This window comes from Anguilla anguilla, chromosome 18 (assembly GCF_013347855.1).
Source record: "Anguilla anguilla isolate fAngAng1 chromosome 18, fAngAng1.pri, whole genome shotgun sequence".
Lineage (NCBI taxonomy): Eukaryota > Metazoa > Chordata > Actinopteri > Anguilliformes > Anguillidae > Anguilla > Anguilla anguilla.
In genome coordinates, this window is record NC_049218.1 from 19,086,405 (window position 1) to 19,109,477 (window position 23,073).

A 23,073-nucleotide genomic window follows, 5' to 3' on the forward strand; every position below is an offset into this window, starting at 1 on the left:
CTTGACTGGCCTGCACAGAGCCCTGACCTCAGCCCTTTGGGATCCTATACCTTTGGGATCAATTTGAAAGCCAACTGTGAGTCAGGCCTAATCGCCCAAGCTGTGCCTGACCTCAGTAATGCCCTTCTGACTGAATGGAAACTAATTCCTGCAGCAATACTCCACCAGCTAGTATAAAGCCTTCCCAGAAGAGTGGAGGTTGTTATAACAGGAAAGTGTGGATCAACTCCATATTAATGCCGATAATTTTGGATGTTGAACATCCAGTGTCTACATACCTTTTGCCTTGTAGTGTATATCTTTCACTTCATGTGTGTAAGACCGCAGTATATACAGATATCTTGATAGTTTTCCAGTAAAATATGCAAAATATCCTTAAAGTCTTCAACTTGAGCAACATTGTTGCTTGCTGTGTGGACGCAGAGTAAGCCTATCCTAAAAGTTATGTAATCTTGTCTCTACCATTTTCCCAAATAACCCTAACCCTAACAATTTTATATACAAAACACGTTAAAAAAATAAAATAAAATAGAGAAATATAGTTTTAAAAAGTAAGATTTGAAATATTACATTAGATTATGTGACATATGTACATCATGTTAAAATGAGCAATAAAAATGGTAAAACAAAGACAAAAAATGTTTTTTAAATGATGATCCAAAATATTAATAATTATTAAATTAATAATAATCAATAATAAAAAAGAATTACTAACAAATAATTAAAACTAAAATGATTAAATAAAAAAGATTAAAAACATAAATAAATAAATAAATAAACTGTAACTCATCATCTAACTCTACAAGTCCAGCAGTGACATTCCTTCTGTACTTTCAATCAAAAACTTATGCGATGAACAAGCATAGCGGTGCAGCTACCCCTGTGTGGAAAAATGTAGCAATAAATTCTAGCAACGTGGTCTATGTCATTACTTGTACTACCAGCAATAAAGTGAAACACAGCACAGAGTACTGGCATGCTTCATATAACCCATTCATAACATATGCAGATTTCATATTCAAACTTAACATACTTGTCATTTCAGCAGCATCTACTTTCTGGTCTGAGGACTTCCGGATTGGACAGTAATTTCACATGGTCCAGTGGTGAGAGGAAAGCCGCAGAAGAAGATGGATTGTGTGTTCGACGAGAGTGGTGAGTGCGGGCCTCAATGAGAAAAGGGGAATGAGAATGAGAAAATGAGTTGAATTGCGAGAGTACTGCTGCTCTCTGGTGGTGAAATAAAATTATTTATGGTGTCTCTGTTTGAAAACCAAATAAGAGTAATGTATTGGATTTAATAAATAATTAATTTATAAACTTATATATTTTTGTTATTTTTGTTTTTTCCAGTCACTTGCATGGATTAAATAAAAGGGGTCTTTTCTTTCTTGGAAATGTGTGTGTAAGAATGGTATATATAGAGATGCATGTCCCAAATTTAGCAATTCTTGGTTATAAGTACAACACTATATGCTTACTTGGCTTTTCAACTATGAATTTGGTACTGTGAGGTCATGATGTTATGATGGATATATGTTGTGGTTTATTTATGTTTGTTTCCTGGTGAATTGTGCTAATATATATTTCATGGGACATTATGGATCCAGGCCAGTCCTGGAAGACTTTTTGGACTCTTTCAATTAATAATATATTTCACCACAGAGGGGGAAGGAATTCAATATCCCCTAGGACCATTACAGTTTCTTTATATTTATAAAGTGATTACGGCTGACCTTTTACTGTTTATAGACACTTCTACATTACAAGAGTTTGCATGTTTGGTCTTATTATAAAGATGTCAATCTGAAACCTAAACTTCCAAAATCCATCGCTAGCCCATCTTCTTATCCTGTTTTTAACCTTACCCCCACTCCTGACCCAAACCCCAATGCCACACCCTGCCCCAATCCTAACCTTCCGATTGAACCCTAACTCTAACTGTGACCCTTTTTATGGGAGTCTCCTTCTGCACAATTGTGAATGTGAATTCACAATTCACAAATGTGAATTATTTGACTGCATAAACAGTCTTTGTAAATTGGCCATTACGATGTTGGTATCTGTTTCCACAACAGACCCGCAATACAGCTGCAGTGTTTGGTCCGTGACTGTTTCCTTAGTAAATCTGGCCCTAAATGATTAATCTAGGGCAAAAATGTGTATCTGTACTGAAAAAAATACTGGCCTCTTCGTTTAGAACAGGGGTTCACAGCCCTGGTCCCAGAGAGGCTGAGGTTTGGTGGTGTTTGTTTAAACTCAGCATTTAATGGTTAAATTAAATCAACTGATTCAGCTCACCTGCTTGCTTGGGTCTGAATTGGTGGCATTTGGTATTGTTTCCCATTACCAATGAAGACAAAGGCAACACCCCTTTTTTCAACTTTACGTTTGCATATTTTTATTGTAGGCTGTTTACGTGAAGTAGATCTGATGACATCTCTGGATTCTGTAGGATCATATCTTATATGGCTAAATGATGAGTACAATAAGTATAATGTATTTAAGTCAAATTGGGATATTTCATATATTATTGTTATATATTTAAAATGTTACTCACATAGCCCTGTCATTCAGAAAGCATAACTAAATATGCTAAATAAACTATGTTGAGATGCATTTATATTTATTATATATCTTCTAGGACCCAACAGTGAAGCAGCACACAGATGCAATCTTTCAGTCATACTGCATCAGAGCAGGTTAGAGCCCTGCGGAACATAAAGCTGATGTCTATAACAATGGGGTATCAATAAACTTACATTCCATGTCTGATCATGTCGCCTGGTCTCAGGACAAATTGACTGCAACAAAAATTAAATAACCCAGAGCCTGGAGCTGACATACAAAAATGTATTCTCATGTGCACAGAACATGTAACAGAACTCAGCTTCAGTTACAGGCCATTGGACATTCTCTTTAGGCCTCTGACACCTCTCCTGCATCATCCTAACAACGGTACAAGACCTGCTCTATTTTAGCCAATGTGCTGCCGTAGGTCTCCGGCCCTCTGTCTCACAGTTAGAGAGGCACATTAGCAATAGAATTTAAAGTTCAGCAAGAAATACAGACATTAATTGTTGAATCCCAAGTGCACTACAATTCTGCAATCGTAGTATTTCCGTTGGAGCAAGGGGTTAGAGTGCTCTGTCACAATCTTGCCTCATGATTATATTTTCTCTATGATTAAGATTTGAAGGAGTTTTTTAGTCATCTGATTCAAATAGAATGTTTTCTAGCAATGATGTATATAAATGTGTTGTTTAAAAGCTTTGATTGAATGTTTGGTCAGTTTTTCATTTCCAGATGTGTGGAGGAGGCATGAGAAAACGATGGCCAAAGATTCGGTAACCAAACAGCTATGCATGTTCTTAATTTAAGCAAATTATACATATTTCTGTGTCTGTTTACCTCTGGCAAAACAGTATTCATTTGTTAATGCATATACACAGTGAAAAAAAAAAGATTTGAAGAAAAAAACACTCCCTTGAAATTTTTATTTAAATTTAAAAATGAAGTTCTGTTTTGAAAGTCATCATCCAGGAATCCTCTGAGCATGAATACTTTGTTCTTCATAAATGGGTAAAAAGTAAAATTTAAATCCATTCATTAAAGTGAGCATATTCTCTATATAGCAGTCACATACACTGCTTGATTTGATGAGGTCCACCACTTTCACTGAGGAACAGCAGTGGCTTCACTTTACATTCTACCTGATTTGCATAGTGATTAACATCTTTGCTGGGTGGATACAGGAAACAAACAAAAACCAAGACCATCCTTACAATCGATTAAATCAACCTAGACCAGCCCTGAAAAAAAAATGAACAGTAAACAGTAAAGACCAACTAGATCAACATAGTATTTTTTATGTATGACCAGAAATCAAGAAATTAGAAAATCATAAAATCTTATTTACAGAGAGTCTTTTAACCATAATACTGTTTTTATTATGCATAACCATACTGTAATTTAAATATTATGTAGAACTAAGTCTTTGGCAAATGTAGTAAAAAAAAAAAAAAGTACGTTCAGTTTATATTTAAAGATGCAATGTGAGTGAAATGCTTAAATATTTAATATTTAAAAAAAATAATTCCTTCCTGTTCTTTGAAGTAAATAACTGCTGTATGAAATATTTTTGTTTGGAAAGCATTAGTTGAAGCTGCACTGTTTAAAATGAAGACAGCGTATTTGCTCATTTCAATTGGAGACACTTGTATTATCTTTTTTTTTGTAATAAACTTAATCTGTAATTACAATGATCTGCTTTATCAGATGAGACCTGTACTCTTCTATATTCATATATTTTTATGCGGGAGATCCAAATTACTGTGTGATGCAACTAATGCAGGAGTAAGATATTTCAGCCTTTAACAGCAGCGACATTAAGGTATTCAGATCAAAAGCCTCTAAAAAAAAAAAAGTGTTAGACTGTACTGTACACTGTAAGTTTGTACTCATGCAATGTCCAGCCGACAGAAAGAGTGTAAATACAAACACAGATAATAATAATAATAATAATAATAATAATAATAAAATACATAAATATAGCTGCAAGCAAAGTCATGGGCCAAGTATCAAGCTTGAGCCGTAGTGCATTGGGGGCTACTTTGGACCTTGTCTCCAAACCTCATCCAAATACCATCCATACCAACCTTGGGCACATCTGTAATAATTTTTTGAAAATTGCAGTGACAGCAGCCATGACAAGGCTAATTAATTTAATTATAAATGTAGCAGTGAAAACCATGTCAATGGGAGGACTTGGGCTTCCTTCTGAATTCAGTCCTACACCTGATCATGGTATATAAGGCAGCTTTCAGGAGAAATGGGCTCTCAGTGTGTACGTAATGTACCATAAAGCTGTGTAATGTAATGTAGCATACTATAATGTAATATAGCAGTTTACTGTACTGCAATGCAATTTACTGTAAAGTAGTGCAAAGTAATGCAATGTACATTTGACTGTAATGTACTGAACTGCATGTAATGTAACAGTTTACTGTATTGTAGTGCAATGTTAGCTGTACTGTAATGTCCTGTACTGCCTTGCAATGGAACATTTTAATATACTGTAATGTAATGTATTGTAATGTACAACACTGTACTGTAATGTAGCGGTAATGATTCATGAAGAAGATAAACATCAGGTCAAAAGGTGAGGCTGTGAGGATATGTTTTTTATACATATATTCATATAATCTCAATCTTGAAAGTTGAAGTTAAGACATGACACTAAGTCAGGAGGGCTGAATAGTTTTTGTTGTTTCTGGAGTTGGAGTAGTTGTGTCCGGCAGTCCAGTCCATACTCTGTGAAATAGAATATTTTTGAGCCATCTTCCATCCTTTTGATCTTAGTGCCATTTACACTGCAACAATATGGAGTCTGCTGAGATTGTCCTGTGGTTTGATTCGGTTTCCAAAGTAACTAGCGGCGGTCGTAGACGGCAGCAGCAGTGGTTGGTGGGGATCCCCTTGATGAGGAGCTATAATAATAAGGGGAACCTGGAAGTTAACAGAAGAATGTACCAGTTTGAAAAGTCTCAGCAGTATGAAAACTAAAGCAAGCCTCAGACTTGCATTGGCCTGTAGTCCAATTGACTCCATGTTTGAATAACCAATAAATGCACCTGATACTGTTTCAACCACAGTATTTGTGGAAAACAATTTGAATTTTATTGTGTGTGAATGATAACAACAAAAATATGAATTGAATCCAGGTCACAGAGTGAAGGTTTAGAAAGGGGATGTACAGAGGATGTAGACAGTGCTGATGTAAGTTGGTAATTATAGTACAGGTCACATTAATTATGAATCTAGAGATTAGGTTATGACTATGAATGCTTCTATGGAAACCTGAAATGCAATACCATCTGAAAGTTCTTATGATTTTTTATTTATTAGTACACCATTGTTATACCATTGTTGCTAAAAACTAATTTTAAAGCCATTACAATAATAATAAAACCTACAAGCATATTGGCAGGACTTTAACTTGAGATTGTAAATGTCTACAATAGAATTGAATATTTTCATGGAATAATCGATGTTTAGGGTCTAAACACAAATGGCACATGTGGCCAATAAAATATTACTCACTCAGTGGTTATGACATAATTAACCATTTCAGCTGTGAACATGTGCCAAAATATATGCCTTATGAATACATCAAAAATATATTTCATTGTTATGTTCAACTGCAACTTGTAATTTGTGGTCATTTAATAAGTGAACCAAGTTAGCTGTAGTAAAATTTGAATGTGTAAAAGCAGAGCAAGTTGTGTAGTAAATAAATGTTCGATTGCTGTAACCTGAAGTATTTTCCTTTGGTTTGTAGGTAAAGAACAACATGTTCCAGTCCAAGGGAAACACTCACTCAGTAGAGCTGGGTTGCTGAATCTCCAGGCTTCGTTGTAGGTCGCATACGGTGGGTGAGAGTACGGGCTCCCTGAAAACTCGCTCCCTAAAAACAACACAGAATCACCATGGAGGACTTAATCAAATGAGTGAGCCAGTAAAACAACCCAACCCAAATTAAAATGAGTCATCCAGTAAAACAACCCAACCCAAATGAAATTGAATGAAGCGGTAAAACTCAGTTTCACTTACCAGGAACCATTCCGGCTAGTGCTGGGGTGGAGTAGCCCTGCCCTGTGGGGGGGACGTGTGGGGGGTACCCTGGGAGCGTGGTGCCCACGTCGCGACCTGAGGGCAGAACGCAACAAATGCATTGTTTCAGCTCAGGGACTAAAGCCAACTAATGCTGCATCCTTTCCCCTATTTGCACAAATATGGGTGATACGTGCTGTGCTTTCATTGGCTGCGTGCCTATACATGGCCATCTCACTTGTTCCAGGGTGAATATTGTTGCCTTTTGTACAGCAATAGTCATTTTGAACAAATGTGTATTTGGGTTATAGCATGATTGAATATGTAAAACTTGTAGCTCAGAGGAAAGCCCAAAGATCACCACAGCTCCTTGGCATACCTCAGAGCTAATGCATTACTATACAGTAAAAATATGTAGAAGCATGCAAATTCAAAGCTGAAAGAGAAGAAAACAGGAAGAGAAGGTGCATTACACATAAAACTGAGCTCAGCACTACATCTGTAACACTGAAACTAATCCTGTGTGCTATTCCTTATGGTCTCAGAGATTGTAAGAGAGAAGAAACTCTGGCTCTTCATTACTGTTACAAAGAACATTAATGCACAACAGACTCAACAGACCCTCTCCTAAAGCCCAACAGACCCTCTCCTATAGTTCACGTTTCAAACAGAACCTTTGCATTTTTTCTCATCAGGCCTCTAAAAATACACAGGCTCCCCAAAAACAGCACAGGCTCCCTAAAACCAGCACAGGTCTCCAAAACCAACACAAGCTTCCCAAAACCAACACAGGCTCCCCAAGACCAGCACAGGCTCCTCAAAACCAGCCCAGGCTCCCTAAAGCCAGCACAGGTCCCCCAGACCAACACAGGCTCCCCCAAATCAACACAAGCTCCCCAAAACTAGAACAAGATGACTTGGGATAGCTGTAGATGGGATCCATACTAAATGTGTACCAGTGTGTACAAAGCTATGTTTCCTGAATCTGCACACAGTGGGGGCTGACCCCATACTCACTTCTTTTCATTTGCTCAGTAGAGAAAGGCACATGGATTTAACAATGGACACCATTAAATAACAATTTCTCCTTTTATGATGGACACCGTTAAATAATGTTCTCACTATTCTTATTCTTTATATTTTTTATTCATTTTTTAAGGAAAAACGTTTTACATCACTTTGTGCATGGTCCGTGGCGAGGCAGGTGAGCCCAGATGGCTTACCTGTCCCCCCAGGAAAGCTCTGTGTCACGCTGGGGACCAGGTCTGAGCTGTGGCTGGGGGACAAATTGGGCTTCACCTCATGCAAGCCTGGAGTCAGCGCTGGTAAGGAGAATTCATTACCCTGCCAACAGAGGGCATGCTTTAGTCACTTAATGTGGAGGAAAGTCTTCCTCTAAGACACATTCTACTCATCTCACCTATCTCACCTACAGTATGAGGTGCCATCAATATTTCCCACCCTTCACATTTTTTTTTTTTTTGGTCATTTTGGTTATCACAGAACATGCCCAGTTGTGTTTGTGGAGATAATAATGAGCACTCACATTTAACTGTGAGGTCAGGGTATAATGTGGAATCACCATCAAAAGCAAAACTGAGCTTTAGTTTTTCTAAACTTACACTGACATTTATAAACTGAATTGAATTTAATGTCAGCAGATTTATAACAGCATTCGTTTACCAGTACCTCGACGCAACAGAATCTCAGAAAAATAAAATGATGTACCATTTTTGTCATTCTCAGTTATAGACAATGTATTTAGTCCATTTTGCCCAAATATTTCCTATCAATAATGCATGACACTTTTTATGTTTTAGAAGATTATCTAACAGCTGGTGTATACTCCACAACCCATTAAAAGTATTTTAAATGTATGTACAAGTGAAGCTGATAAACTGCAGTGTAAAAGAATAGCTAAAATGGATAGTAAAACCTTCAGGCATGAGTAAAACTTAAAACAATCATCACTGATGTAATCTATACTTGTAATCTGCACTTCGAAGCCAGGATGATGGTAGGAATGAGCTCCTTGTGGTCATTTGTCATGTGACCATTAAGGCCCGTTTAGGCTAGTTTAGGCTCATTAAGGCTCGTTAAGGCTCGTTAAAGCATTACTGACCTGCTCTGGCTTGACGCGCTCGGCCATCGGGAAGACGTCTGTGAAAGACGGCCGTTGAAAGACCCGGTCCAGAGCATCCAGCTGCTGCTGTGTGAAGGCGTCAGCTCTCAGGTGCTTCCGTAAGCTCTCCACACTACCCCGAGAGCCACTGTGTGGGCCGGAACCACCTGAGCCATCTACAGGGAGACACAGCCACATCCCAGACTCTAAAATCTGCTGCTCTGTTCCCGTTTAGGCAGGCCAGCTGTGGGGGTAGCCTGGGCTGTGAATGAATGCTTGCTGTAAGACTGCACATATGGCCAGGCGGTGCAGCTTAACTCCTGCTTTGCAGTAACAACCCAACCACAGACCAGCGTAAGCTCAGGAGAGGAGGTATGAGTCTAAGGGTATTATCCTAACACTGCACTCACACGCTGGAGAGGATGTGTGCTGACACTGGGCAGGAGGTGTGTTAATAATGAAGGAGGTATGTTATCAGTGCAGAGGAAGTGTGTTAGCAGTGGAGTAGGTGTGCTAGTGCTGTATGTGTTAGCCTTTCTGTATGTTATTTACAGCAGGCAACCTCCACCTCCTCTCTGAAATACAACCCCCTCACCACCTCCTGAGATCCAGAGATGTTAGATATGTGTCTGGGCCCCTAAATATTTTAGACCACTGTATTGATGGAAATCTTGTAATTCCCACTTGAAAATGATGCAAATGTGAGTTTCTTGAGTCAAAACATTTGAGTCAAAACAGATTTGTAGTGACATACATGATCATGTTGTGATTTACTGCAATGCATAATTCAGACATTTTGGGTAGGTTTGGAGACAGTGGGTACACTGCTTACTTTTTGCTTCATAGATCTTTAGTAGTTCTGCATATCCACCCTAAGATTTTACGCACTTGTGGTCATGGAGTTTTTGATCCAGGACATGTATAGTTTAACTTGCTATATCTCTCTCAGTATTTCATTGCAAACTAAAAAGAGCAAATTCATTTTTTTGCTTTTTTGCCTAGACTACTGCATTTGTGGCACTTTATTTCTTCCTAAATTATGAATATAAACAAATCTAAGTAGGTTAGTGTTGTAAATGGTACAAATATCCTGCTTCATTTAAGCCATTTTTCAAGTCTCTCTGATGCTCACATCTGGAGTTATAAAGCTTTAAATAAGGTAGCCCCTAAATGGGCAAGGATTGGCCAGATTTGGCATGTGCACGAAGGGGTTAATATCATAAAGACCAGCATATGTATTATATTATTATATAATGAATTACAGCATTACAATTGTTTTGAACACACAGTCTCCTGTTTTTGAATATACCCCATCTCTCTGTACTCTGACTGGAGTGGAGTGGTATACGCTATGCACATCATTTACTATGCACACTGTTTAGAATGGTGATGGGGGAAAGCACCAATCTGTCATCAGATGAGTCTTTCTAAACCTGCTCAGTGGCCAGTCTGCACCTTGTGCTGCTGTCAGTCGGGACTGGTTCAATCTCAGCCAAAACACAGGTGCTGGGCTGAATGACAGGGCATGTGAGTGGGTACGGGGGAGCCTTCATCAGTTACCCAGCCTAAACATGACTTCATTTCATACATTGGGAAGTTTCTGTGCTTGACTTCTAAGAACGTTAATCCTGGTCCAGATCATATCTTTCATTAGTAATTTATGCACTTGCTTTTTCATCTCAAATCCCCCAAAAATCTACTGTGTGAACCTGCATTCCTTTAATGCAATTATCACTGATCGAGAAAGGTAACTTGTGCCCATCTCCAAACACAGGCCACCACACCGCTCTAGAGAACCGCACTGGTGTCCAACTCCAAACACAGGCCACCTCACCACTCTAGAGCCCCACACTGGTGCTCCCTGTGAAAAAACACCTCCTATATAAAACTGGTCAACTCTATACTGAGGTTAATATTCTGGTGGTCTGCTGAAGTACCATGTTAACCCCACAACTAGGAGTAAAGCTAAACCAATCACTATGTAGGCAGAAAAGCTCCATTGGACAGGAATGTAACATAGCAAGTCAGGAAACACAAATGAAACAATGTTATGCAGACACACAGAGGTGTGGCAGAGCATAGGAATGATAATCCCAGCATCCTTGTTCATACCATCATTCCCTTTCCTCTTTTCTCCAATGGACCGAGGAATACCCAGAATACCGTTGATGGAGTAAGACCCCACAGGATCAGGCGAAGCAGTGGATGCTGGGGGCGAGGCGGAGTTTAGCACTGAGAGAAAGGCAAAATGTTAGGCAAAAGGATGAGTAATATAAAAATGCTTGTCATTTCATAACTGCTTCTGCAGGTTGAAGAAGACAAATATTCTAATTTTTCTAAGAAAAATAATTATGTTGTAAGGGATGTGGGAATAAAGAACAAGATATTAAAATTAAAATTTAATGAAAATTGATTCCACTGTAAGTGTTGTCTGGCTGCCTGCTTGCCCATTTCTACAGTGTCTGCTAATGACACCTTGAGGCTGTGCAGCTGTGCCTTATGGTAATTTTACCATACAAAATCAATGTGGATTCCAATGTGTAGATTCTTGTGGGTGTGCGTGTAAGAATTCTCTGAGGACGGGGATTATCTTACCTGTAGTGTGGCCAGGTATGGACAGTGGACTTCCTGTTCCATCAGCAGAAGGGAGAAAAGGCTGCTGGACTTTGGTTCTAATAATCCTGGAAAGCAAAATATGCATTGAGCCATACCCCAGGTCCTGGCAAGAGGCTTTGCCACTGTAACACAATCTAATGCAACAGAATTTAAAGAAACCGAGACACCTTACTGAATCACATAGCCTCTTCGGGTTGCATCACCCAGAATGAGGCACAGTACCTTGGTTACTGCATTGACCGGGGCCTACTCAAGACCCAGGACAAGAAGGTTTCACCAGTACATGACTGGCCCTGGCCCACCACTAATATGCAGACGTCTTTCTGGGTTTGCCGGCACCGTCCTGTCAGCACTCACAATGGACCTCGTCCATGCTGGATGGAAAGGGGACTCTAAGCTGGAGGGGGCCGTTACGCAGGGATCCTGCCTACCCTTTGCACAGCAGAGGAATTCAGCACCATGGACAGCACCAGCTGGACCAGGAGAGACTTCCGCACCCCTGCTCCCCACTCAAGCCTGGACAGCTACACAAGAGCCAATTACCGAATCAGAGAGCCAATTATCTGAAAGCCAGTGGAACAGCTGAAGCCCATTCAGATAACTGCCTGCAAAAGGGCCCCAGTATCACAGAGGCCGTTCTTATTGTTCACATCTCTCTGACCTTTCCTGTTTTCCTCACTCATGGATAGCAAAAGCCTGATAGACCTGTGGCCAAAGCAGGACCCCAGGAAGGTTTCCACCCCTCACCTCACCACCCTGGCTATAGTTCTGCCCTAGCGTTTTCCCCTTTTACCTTTTGTTATTAAATTAAAACTTGTTTCAGATCTCAGCTGCCTGCTGGCTAGTCTGTGCCATGCCTCCTCATTACATCACTCAGTTCCGAGTTGCCAAGTTTGGCAAGCAGACTGGCGCAAGATTTATTCCGTCTGCGGGTACAGTATAGTACCCTGGATATAGTACCCTGCTCATATAGTTGCTACTTACACTTTCTGTTTAATTTATTGCTGTGACCAACACCTCATAACAAGAAACTCATTGTACACAAGGTTTTATACAGGAAGGTTCAGAGCAGTAATTCAAAGCAGAGGTGGTTTGTCTGCGTTCCACAGTTTAGGGTTTGCTGTAAGGACAATATACATCAGCACCTCCAATCAATGCAGGGACTGTAAGCCCTTTCCAGAAAACTCAGCTCGGTGTTTTATTAGGATTTCGAACTTCTTTGTATAACAATAATTTGACTCACAAGATCCATATAAATGCAACGACTTTATTAGGAATCCGTGTCCTTCATATTGAATAAGTTGTAGGGGTTGAGAATTAATGATCTCACTTTTGTTTTAGAATCCCGGGGACATATTAAAATTGCTTGGAGTGTGAATCAATACCATTGAGTGTCACGCTTTTTAATGTTCTACAAACGGGCACTTGTCAAGTTTAAACAGTTTTTATGTTTTTATCTTTATGGAGGTCATCGGCCAGGCAGATGTGATTTTGGTACTCGCTGCCGTATAGGCCTATTGCTCTAAAAAAAAAAAAATAGCCAGGTTATTGTCACTACACACCATATTAAAGGTTTTCAAAGTACATTTTGGTCGATCCATTTTAATCAGGTAGTTACTCATTTATGTAGAAAGGCGATAGATGTGGTAGCTGTGATGATATGATGACTCGTGAAATGTTGCCTGAAACAGTTGGCTACCACACATAGTCAATAATTATATGAGCGCTTCACTTTCTTAAAAAAAGAGTAAATCGATTTGAGCGCTCTGCTGAGCAACATGTAAGTTAATGCCTAAGGTATCAACGTTCCAACACAATGGCGAGCCTGGCCATAGTGTTAAGAAATGATTTAGCCTAACCCTAAACCACTCTGATGGAAGTGCGTATTTATCCAGTATCCAGTAGCCTAATAGTAAAATTAAGAATATTTACCTGTTAATGGATGAAACACTCGGGACAGTGTCATTGTCGCAGACGCCTTCCGTTAACAGCCTGTCTCTGATCTCCCACGCAAACATGGTGGGATTCTGTCGCTTGTATTCAGCGATTTTATCCACCACTTTTGGAGTCGCGACCTTTGGTTTGGATCCCCCAATAACTCCTGGCTTAATACTCCCGGTCTCGTAGTATCTGTAAAAACATAACCAATTCACATAATCCGGAATAGCTCCGAAGAGTCTTTGTGACTCGCATTCTAGTTTAAATGACACAAACCTAAGGGAACTTGCCGACTCAATTTAATTAAACACAAAGCGCACATTAACCCGATTGTTTTCTAACTTGAAAATAATGCCCACATTGTATTCGTCCTATTGTCAAAATAGAGAACTCCGTTAATAGCGTATGATCATTTATTTCTAATAAATAAATAAATAAATATGCGTGAAGGTGTGAAGCAGAGGTGGAAAATCCAGGTTTAGAAAGTAAAAGTCATCCCTATTATTTTGTCCCAATCACCTGGATTTGCTAATTAGCACAATTCCTGGATGACATTGCTCAGACGCCTTCACGACTTCGGCTTGCCAAAGATTTTGCAGGCATTTAAATGATTTTGGCTGTTGTAGCATGTTCAGTTTACGTAGCCTAATTAAACGAACCTAACGTTTAAGGTAGGCTACAAACGGCACCCATTTCACCGTCAGAAATTGAATGAAAATGGGTGCAAAAAATAATTAGCCTTACGTTATTTTGTATGATTCTTTAACTCTTACCTCCCAAGTATTTTGCTGACGCAGCCGTGACTGACCCTTAGTTGTCTCGAGATGTCACAGGGTCTAACTCCCTGGTGTGCGAGCTCTACAATCCTTTGCCTCACTACATCAGGTAGGGGCCTGCCATTCACAAACACCCCACCTAGCTGGTTTACACCCCCATGCCCTACGTGGGAGACAACATCATACAAAGTAAACCACAACAGTACATACATGTCACAACAACCAGCTCTTATATAAGAACAGGCAGACTTCTACAATACATACCACTATCCACTACACCAGATGAATTCCACAATAATCTATTGAAGGCAAACTTATCCATTTCCAATGTCAGGTCCATAGACACACACACAGACATGTCCATGTGATCATTTATGAAAGTAAACACATGTTGAAAAATCAAACCATCGCAATATAATTAAAGAAAGACGAAGAATCACAGTTAATTAGAAAGCAAATACAGGTAGCCTAAATGCATGCATTTGGCAGAAGCATGATTGAAATAAGATTGTGGAATTAAAATATTTGATGATACAAAATCATAGCAATTTAAAGTTGTGTCGAAATTAATTTAAACTGAAACCTAGTCTACACAAGCAAACTACAGCAAAACAAATTATTATTCACATGCACATATGTCACGCTTTATCTGTGTCTATTTCACGCGAATTCTGTCCGCTTATAGATAAGGCAGACATTTTAACTATTTTTACACAAGTCGTTCTCATGCTACAGTTCCAATGGTGCGAAAAAGCCCCCATTAACCTGAACAATAAACTATGATACTATTTAATCGAACTAACGTATTCCCTTTTCTATCGTATTGGTGGTGTCGCGATCCAAATTGTTCGCGCTTGAGTGCATCTTTCTCATTTAGGCCTATCTAATTAAATTTCTAATGTATTTTCATAGTAACAGCCAAGTTTTAATTTATTTTCCGATAAGCCGAGTGCTTCGTTCCAGTTTAACAAATGTCTGAGGTATTATGTTACTGTTTAACTTTTTAATTTTCCGTGCAGTTATTGTAAATAATTTAAAAGAGCTTTGATAACTCGTATTACAAGTTTATAAAAGGCCACTGCAAAAGATTAGTTATTAAATATTTAGATTCAATGGGCATATTCTTAAAAAGGTTAATGTCAAGTATATTATATAGCCCTCTGTTTAATAATTATTATTTTAATAACTATGCTAGTAATCCTACGGCATAGTTATTAGTATATGCTACACTAGTTATTAACATAATAATTATTACACAGAAGGCTGTATAATATACTTGTCAGTGTCTAGGGCTCATTCCAAGTGTAAAACCTGAATATGCATACATCTCAAAAGTATGCTAGTTCTTATCAAGCAGTGTTTAAATAATAGCTTTTATTAACGGACGCTCAACCATTAGCATTTCCTCTCCACTTCCCCGTGTCAGTATTCGTGAGTACATTTCGCCTTAGTAAATGAACACGATGTCACGCGTCCTGATTATGGAATAACTTGAAATAAGGCAGAACACGGAATTAAGCCTGTCTCCAGTGTCTATATACGACAAAGCCTATTTATATAAAATTATAAATATGCGCGCGCTTTAGAATTAGGCTACCACAGATACTACCGAGATAATCAATGTTTGCGTAGGCTTTCAATAATATTGATACACAGGCTTCCTTGCATTTGATCCATTTTTGAGCGTTCTGTCTTTCATTCGCAGCAAACTCATATTCATGTCTATTCTCCTGACATTTACTTGCCAATTAACGTTATTTCCGCAGATAAACATCTATTAAAATAAAATCCCAATATGGAAACAAACATACATGCAGTTTGTTGCGATGAACCTGATTGTATACTTACGGTGCACAGCCGAAAACGAGTCTGCTTTACAATGAATATCCATGGGAAAGGAAAGGAAAGAAAAAAAGAAAAAAAAGTAATCAAACTGTTTTGCCTTTGTAATGCAGCTTTAAATGTAAATACACCAAAATTGATGCACGGTCTCAAAATACTGCTGGTTTCTGTAGCCAGTTGATCGGAAAGCAACTTCTTAATAAAACTAAAAGTTGTTCTCCTGTTTTATGTGTTCTTATATTGAAGGCAGGCTCCTCAGGTAAAAGACATGACGGACACTTGTTTCTCAAATGTGCGCTGCAACGTCATTTGTAAAAAACCAACGTCTGTCTGGATGATTATAGCAGCAAGATTTGAAGAGAAGACGGCCGCGCGCGCCCACGGGTGTTCTTCTATCCATTACTGGAACCACAGTTAAGAATTCCCGATCTCGTTGGACTCTTCTGAGCTGGTGAGTCGGGTCAGATCACAGATACACAAAGATTATCGGGGAAACAGGACACACCGATCGTGTTTCGCAGACCCCTTTTCTTCAAGAACTTAACGCGTGCTTGAGGAATTGAACAAGAATGAATCCCTTCTTCAAGTGTTGCTGTTTCTAAAGCGTAGTTATCCCCCATATCTCCCATACACACAGATAGTTGACTTGTCAAAGACAATAGATTCCAACACTTGATTCGCTAACGCAAAAACCTGAGCCCAAATGAGGAGGTCCTCTCATTCGACACTTAAAGGGGAGGGAGAGGGAGGATTATAGAGTTTGGGAAAATACGAGGATAGGCTATATTTATTAGAGGAGAAAATAATAAGACGCTCGCTGGGGGTTTCCTTTCATCCTACATTGTAGGATATGCAACACAGACGTTTTGTTGAAGAAACTCTCCAGACTTTCAAAGTAAACTGAAATAAGTAGGCTAGGCATGCGCAGATTTCGCCATTATGACCGTTATGTTGTTTAACTCGTGTTTTGCAACGATGGCTTACTGAGTTTATTGTTGAATTACACATTTCGATGTTTCAGGTTCTGTAAATCATGGTTGCTTGTACATAAGTATTATGTGTATTTCCTATCTGCGACGTGTTGAGGGATAGAGAGCAGCGTTGCAAGGTGTGCAAATATTTCAACACACCATGCACTACTATACATTCCACGGCAGATGGCGCTCCTTTCCATTTCATTTCTCTCTTCCAGAAGCCATTATATTTATTCTTTTCTAGTGTTTTGTGGTGATAGCTGACAGCGTAGGCGTTGATCTGGGTCAATGATTATAACATTAGTAAACAGAAGCCAGTAGATAATTGAATATCAAAATTGAAAAGAACTACGCAGATAATCACAAACGAAACCTTTCCTTATTGTTCCACTTCGTTGATAAAATCATGATGAATGTAGCCTAACCTGATCTATGTATAAACGACAATAATGGAAAATTACGAGTCTTTAATAAATGCAATCAGGACATAAGCTCCAGTTACAACAAAAGCCTATGTCTTCTATCATTTATATGATAGGGGAGCGTCGCCATAAATGTAATGCTTGATAAATGTAACATGGTCAATAACTTCATGTACCATGCGACTACCGTAGCCATTTCGGCTTTGTACATGTGAAATTCAGTCCTCCACCACCTCCCAAGGGAATGTTGTAATGTGATAAACTTTGCGGGAAATATTTCCAAAAAAAAAAACTGTTTTCCAATGAGCTATGTAAAAATCTGTTCCGAAGGAATTTTCGGCTATAAGGCATTGGCGTCGACTATAAGGCGTTGATTTAGCTTCATCTTCGGGATGCTCCAAGTGATTCAAGGAAAAGAAACACCCACCTGGTCACAGGCATTTATAAAAAGCACACACCATATTGGTCTGTATGATAGACTGTTTGATTCGTGAAAGTTTACCTGGGTGTTAAGAAACCAACCTAATCGATTTGGACCCAGCTCACTTCACAGTTTGAAACTGCTTGTGCGTCAATGTTTGTGCGTTGTCTTTCCATAAATATCACAAGAAACGTGTTTCCTTGATTAACATTTGTATGTGCAGGGGGGGCGGGGGAATCTCAACACGCTCATTATATGGCGTTTTCATTTACTGTCATAATTATTCCACCCCTATGTTATATTATTGACTAGGCCTTATGAATGAAACATCGGACGGCTTGTATTATGGTTTATATTGTATTCGACTCGATAAAGTTATGAATGTAATTGAAAGGAGTAATGACAGGTCAAAGATATTTAAGTAAAATTTCGTAGTGCTAGGTTAATTCATTTCTGAGTAAATGAGCCATATCCATAAACTTACAGTGTATTTTTACGGACTCTCCCGTACAACTTAATACACGCCACTGGTTTAATCATAAAGACATAGCCTATATTAGCGCTTTGTTAACTTCTTAAATTTGATTTGTGCCGACTAATTTAGTTCCTGAATTTGGATTTCATAATATTGCATGCGTATTACATCCCTACAGTATGAACAATTTTAACGAATTGCTTCATGTGAATAAATTAATAAAATTCGATGTCGAAAAGTGTAAGGTATTGCAGTGTGTTGGTGATAAGAGTGGGGACATTAACCTTTTTGGTACTGGCTAATGTGATTTCCATAGTGCAACGCCTCATATTAGACAGCTTAGACAACGTAATTTTGGTGTGGGGTGGGGGGAGCTCAGAAGGAACAAGCGTCCTTGTGATCTTCCTTCTGGCCTGGTTTGGGGTGGTTTTTGTTACCGTTTTGGGGGCAGGGTCTGGTACAATATGTAGCACCATGGGCTTTAATTTCACACACCACTACACATTTTAGACCCCCTGAAATCCCCCCTCTTCCCTTCTGCGTCGTTAACGCAGGTTCCCCAAAGGAACATCATAATAAGAAGATTGGTAACTTAATGGGCATGAAGACAAAATGATGGCATTAAGCTTGCAACTGTATTTGTTCGGCTTTCTGTTTCATTGAAGGGCCTTCCTTTGGCTAGGCTCATCTAGACCTACTCAAGTCTCTAAAAGGTTTCTCTAAAAGCTCATTAATATCAGATACTAAAGATAGCAAATATCCTTAAAAACCTCCACTGGTAGTTAGGTCTAGATAATAATGATTAAGTTATAGATTTCTTTTTCCCAAGAACCCATTTTTATTTCTAATATATGCGCATAATTAACTCTTCCTTCTCATAGGCAGTTACTACTACTACTACTACTAATAATCATAATAATAATAATAATAATAATAATAATAATAATAAAAATAATAACACAATTAGTCTATTAATAATAGTAGTAATAATAATTCACTTGAAAATGAGAAACGTTATGGTATCCTCATGTGTTGTATTTCAAGCCTTAGGGGTTTTTTTTTGTCGGTAATCACAGATGACAAAGCTGTATTCAGCGTGCGGCGTGTCTGATAGTCAGAACACAATACGTACTGAAATAATATACAGAAAGTGTGATTATCATAATTGCTTTTTAAATAAAAACAAGTAACTGACACTATAGGTCAGGATATCTGTAAGCCTTACTCTTACTCTAGTTAATCGGTTACTTTTGGTGGATTAAGAATTTAAAGGGAGAAATGATAGACGGAGCTACCATCTCAAATTCTGGAATAGTTGCAAAACTTCTGTCACAATTCTCTTCATTACATTTACATTACATTACAGGCATTTGGCAGACGCTCTTATCCAGAGCGACGTACAACAAAGTGTATAACCATAACCATCTTCATTCAAGGGAAACCAGGCGAACAGTAACAAGTTTCATTTGGGGAAAAAAATAGGTGCGTTGTTTTCACTTTCCGTGTTCACTTCCCTGTTTCTGCTTCCTGTTAATATTCCCCCAAAAATTATCATTATGACTAAGACAACCAAGCCTACTGTGAGACTGCAAACATCTTTCTAGAAAATATTAAAAATAACGTTGAATAAAACTTTAAGCTTGCTGTTTTTCTACTGATCTTAGTATCGTACCAGCACTATTTTATTCATGCACTCTGAACATAATAAATAGCGTTTGTTAATCCAGTTATAGCCATAGACTACCTGCTAAATGATAACATAAACCATCAACCTTATGGTATGTTGGGGAGAGCAGGGCAAAATCTAACACAGGGTAAAATGTAACACAGATAGATGGGTATAGATATTAGATAGATAGATATTTCGGGAAATATTGCCAAAAATCTGCTTTGGCTGTATGAAAGTGCATTTTTTTAACGGAAGTGTTTTGCGTCTTTTTGGTGACTAACAGATCGCATTGTTTTGATGTAGCATTATAGCTTGCTAGGATTGCTAGCCAGGCAAAAGTGCAGACACCTTCCCGGGTAAAACCGAAAGTGGTTGTTAGCCTGTTGTCAGTAGACTATTAATTAACCAATTGATTGGATTTGTTGAACTCAGACCGGATCTTCGTAAATATATTTAATTCAGCTTTAACTTTAAGGTAAATGGTGACATGTGACATCGACTGATACAGCTGTTAGGATCGAAAAAACATTAAACGGGAATCGGATAATTATGTAGTCTTGTGATATAATTTCACCGATATAGGTAGGCCACAAAAACATATAACTGTAATCAAATAAATAAATTAAAGACTCTTTGTATTCTATAACATGGAATTGTATTGAATTGCCTTACTTTGTGTTAACGCTTAAAGCTATTAAGCTGTTAGGTGTACCTCGAACTGCGTTAGTTTTTCACCCTTGGGGTTAAATGTAACATTTCACTCTCGGTACTTTAGGCCAGATTACTAGTGAACGTTATGTCCCAGAAATTTCATTTTGGTGTGTAAACATATCCAAGGGATGTAGGTTGTTTGTATTTTTAAAATGATTCATCTATCTTCAGGAATGTTTTCAGAAATGAGGCAAATACCCCGCACTACCCTATTTGTTTAACATTCTTTCAATTGTGATAGTGTTGGTGATACCATAAAACATGTCATAAAATGAAAATACTATTCAGGATGATATTTCATTACTGTTCTGTCATATCAGCTGGTTTAAAAGACTGATAGCATGTTTTTATTTTTTATTTAAACGTTTCAATAAGTAGCTTAGCGCCTTCTACTCAGTTGAAGGGGAAAACGCAAACCGCAAAACAATACTCGAGATTTCTTGTGTTCCATTCGCAAAAGACCCCTATTTCCAGAAGAATAGGCAGGACGTGTCAGCTGGGAATAACGTAAAATTGGGAGAGTTTTGTCATTTCGCACTGATCCTTTCTCAGCTGTATTGAAATACTGTAGCTCTATTAATCAATATAGCTTAGTAAAGTTGCCGGATTCCGTAAATAATATAATCGTTTACATTCTCGATCATTTACAAAAAGAAATGTAGCCTATAATAGAGCTTATTGTATATATATATATATATATATATATATATATATATATATATATATATATATAGTGCATCGAGATTTTCAGCTTTTTATTTGAATAAAATAACAATAACATAACAAATAACAATTTCCTCTAATTAACTTGGCCTTTAGATTGCCTATTCATATAGTACAGGGGGGAACAGATGGACCATTCATTTCATGCAGTCATAGACACCATCACAAATTGATTTTATACTACGTTTTGATTTTGCCATAATTAATTAGATCATTGAACTAGTTTTTATCGATCTCCCCATTTAGACAAAAAATATAAAGGCAAATTAGTAGGTGATCTGTGTTTTCTCTGTTTGTAATTGTGTTTTAAATTTGGAGCACCAATGTTGCCAGTGGTTCATTATTGTAGAATGGCATTAATTTTTTAATTTGGTAGACAATAGATCCAGAATTTACTCATGTCCCATACGTGACGAGAGAGTTTTAGTTATTATGACCACAGAGGAATCAGAATGTCATGCAAAATATTATCAGCAATATGGGCTGCTTAAAATTTATCTAAATATAACTGTTATCAATATATAGTTATCAATATAGGTTTATTATTAGTCATATATTTATTATTATTAGCATTATCATTACTAATGATAATAATAATAATAATAATAATAATAATAATAATAATACTCACTTTATCGTCATTATTATTTATATATATATTTAAACATTTTTATAAAGGTACAGGCTATATAACCAACAAAAATATACAGGGGGTTTAACGACCAAAAACCTGCTGTAATTCATTGACATATACTAGAGGCAATATAATGCTCTGATGATTAAAATTAAACATTTTCTTTTTATGAATAGAAACATTGTTATTTAAAAACTAAAATATGAAACAAACAGTAGACGATTTTAAATGGCAATTTTCAATCGGAATATAAAGAGGAAACGCTTTTTTCATCTATCCTTCAACAATACGATTTCAGTTACATGAATCAATGGCACATCGCCTAATTATCTAAACTGATTAGTCGCATGACAATCTGCGTTTAAATTTCCCTATGTAGTAATTATGTGCGGGTACCGGTTATAGAATTGCAATGCAGATGTTTACACATAGCTTGCAATTGAAGAACGCACACTCACTTGCTAACACATGTCGGCGAATAACAACTCCCCATCCGTCCTTTTACTCATTCGTGTTCACCGTTAAACAACACGGACATTTAAAGCAATCGAGCAAAATGAAGAGCAGGATTTCGCAGGGGCTGCGCGTGCATGACACAAAGCCTTTTCAAAATAAATCCATGATATTACCCCAGGAAAGGTACACATAGGCTACGCTTCTTTCAACAGCATATTAACCCTGGCGCTGAAGAGCAGAGGGGGACGGGAATGAGAAATACAAAACAGAATGCTTACCTGCACCTGATCGACCAACGCTCTGAGCCATATCTTTCCTTGCGTAATGGGCCGTTGCTTCGATGCAGCCCAATAGATCTGTCCGGCTTCCCGCACTCCCTCACTGGCTGGGTGTTTTGCCTTTCCTTGCTGGTTGTCAGAATCGACGACCGATCATCTAAGAGAGAAGCTATATTGCTGCTATAAAACTAATACAAATTGGGAAATAAAAAAAGTACGCTAAATAAAACATTTCAGGTACTGTTCATAAGTTGCCGGTCGGAGATTAAGAGGAGACTTAGATAGGCTATGTGTTAAGATCTATACCCTGTCTTTTTCGTTCACTGTCAGGCCTATTGCATATGCATACAATAACTGTGCAATAACCACCGCTAAGTTTTTTACCCGTTCTAAATGATTTATTC

The 23,073-nt window shown here is 38.1% G+C and overlaps 1 protein-coding gene across 2 annotated transcripts; it reads right to left on the reverse strand.

Annotated features, from left to right (window-relative positions):
- Positions 1-4,201: 4,201 nt before the first annotated feature.
- LOC118217798 (paired box protein Pax-2a-like) lies at positions 4,202-22,794 on the reverse strand. Of its 2 annotated transcripts, none has more exons than XM_035399824.1 (11): positions 22,670-22,794; positions 15,913-15,933; positions 14,062-14,227; positions 13,283-13,480; positions 11,330-11,415; positions 10,847-10,966; positions 8,735-8,910; positions 7,836-7,956; positions 6,613-6,708; positions 6,380-6,466; positions 4,202-5,489 (listed from the first exon to the last, which is right to left on the reverse strand). In XM_035399824.1, the coding sequence occupies exons 1-11, from the start codon at positions 22,698-22,700 to the stop codon at positions 5,368-5,370; spliced, it is 1,224 nt and encodes a 407-aa protein (XP_035255715.1). In that variant the 5' UTR covers positions 22,701-22,794; the 3' UTR covers positions 4,202-5,367. The 2 variants fall into 2 exon arrangements, with proteins under 2 accessions (XP_035255715.1, XP_035255716.1); XM_035399825.1 differs by having other exon boundaries at positions 4,202-5,508.
- Between the last annotated feature and the right edge of the window lie 279 nt (positions 22,795-23,073).

Coding starts and splice junctions, on each gene's coding strand:
- LOC118217798 (XM_035399824.1), bottom strand. CDS start 22,700: ATGGCTCAGAGCGTTGGTCGATCAGGTGCAG. Junction 6,709..7,835: donor GAGCTTTCCTGGGGGGACAG/GTAAGCCATCTG, acceptor TTCTGCCCTCAG/GTCGCGACGTGGGCACCACG. Junction 6,467..6,612: donor ACTAGCCGGAATGGTTCCTG/GTAAGTGAAACT, acceptor TGTTGTTTTTAG/GGAGCGAGTTTTCAGGGAGC.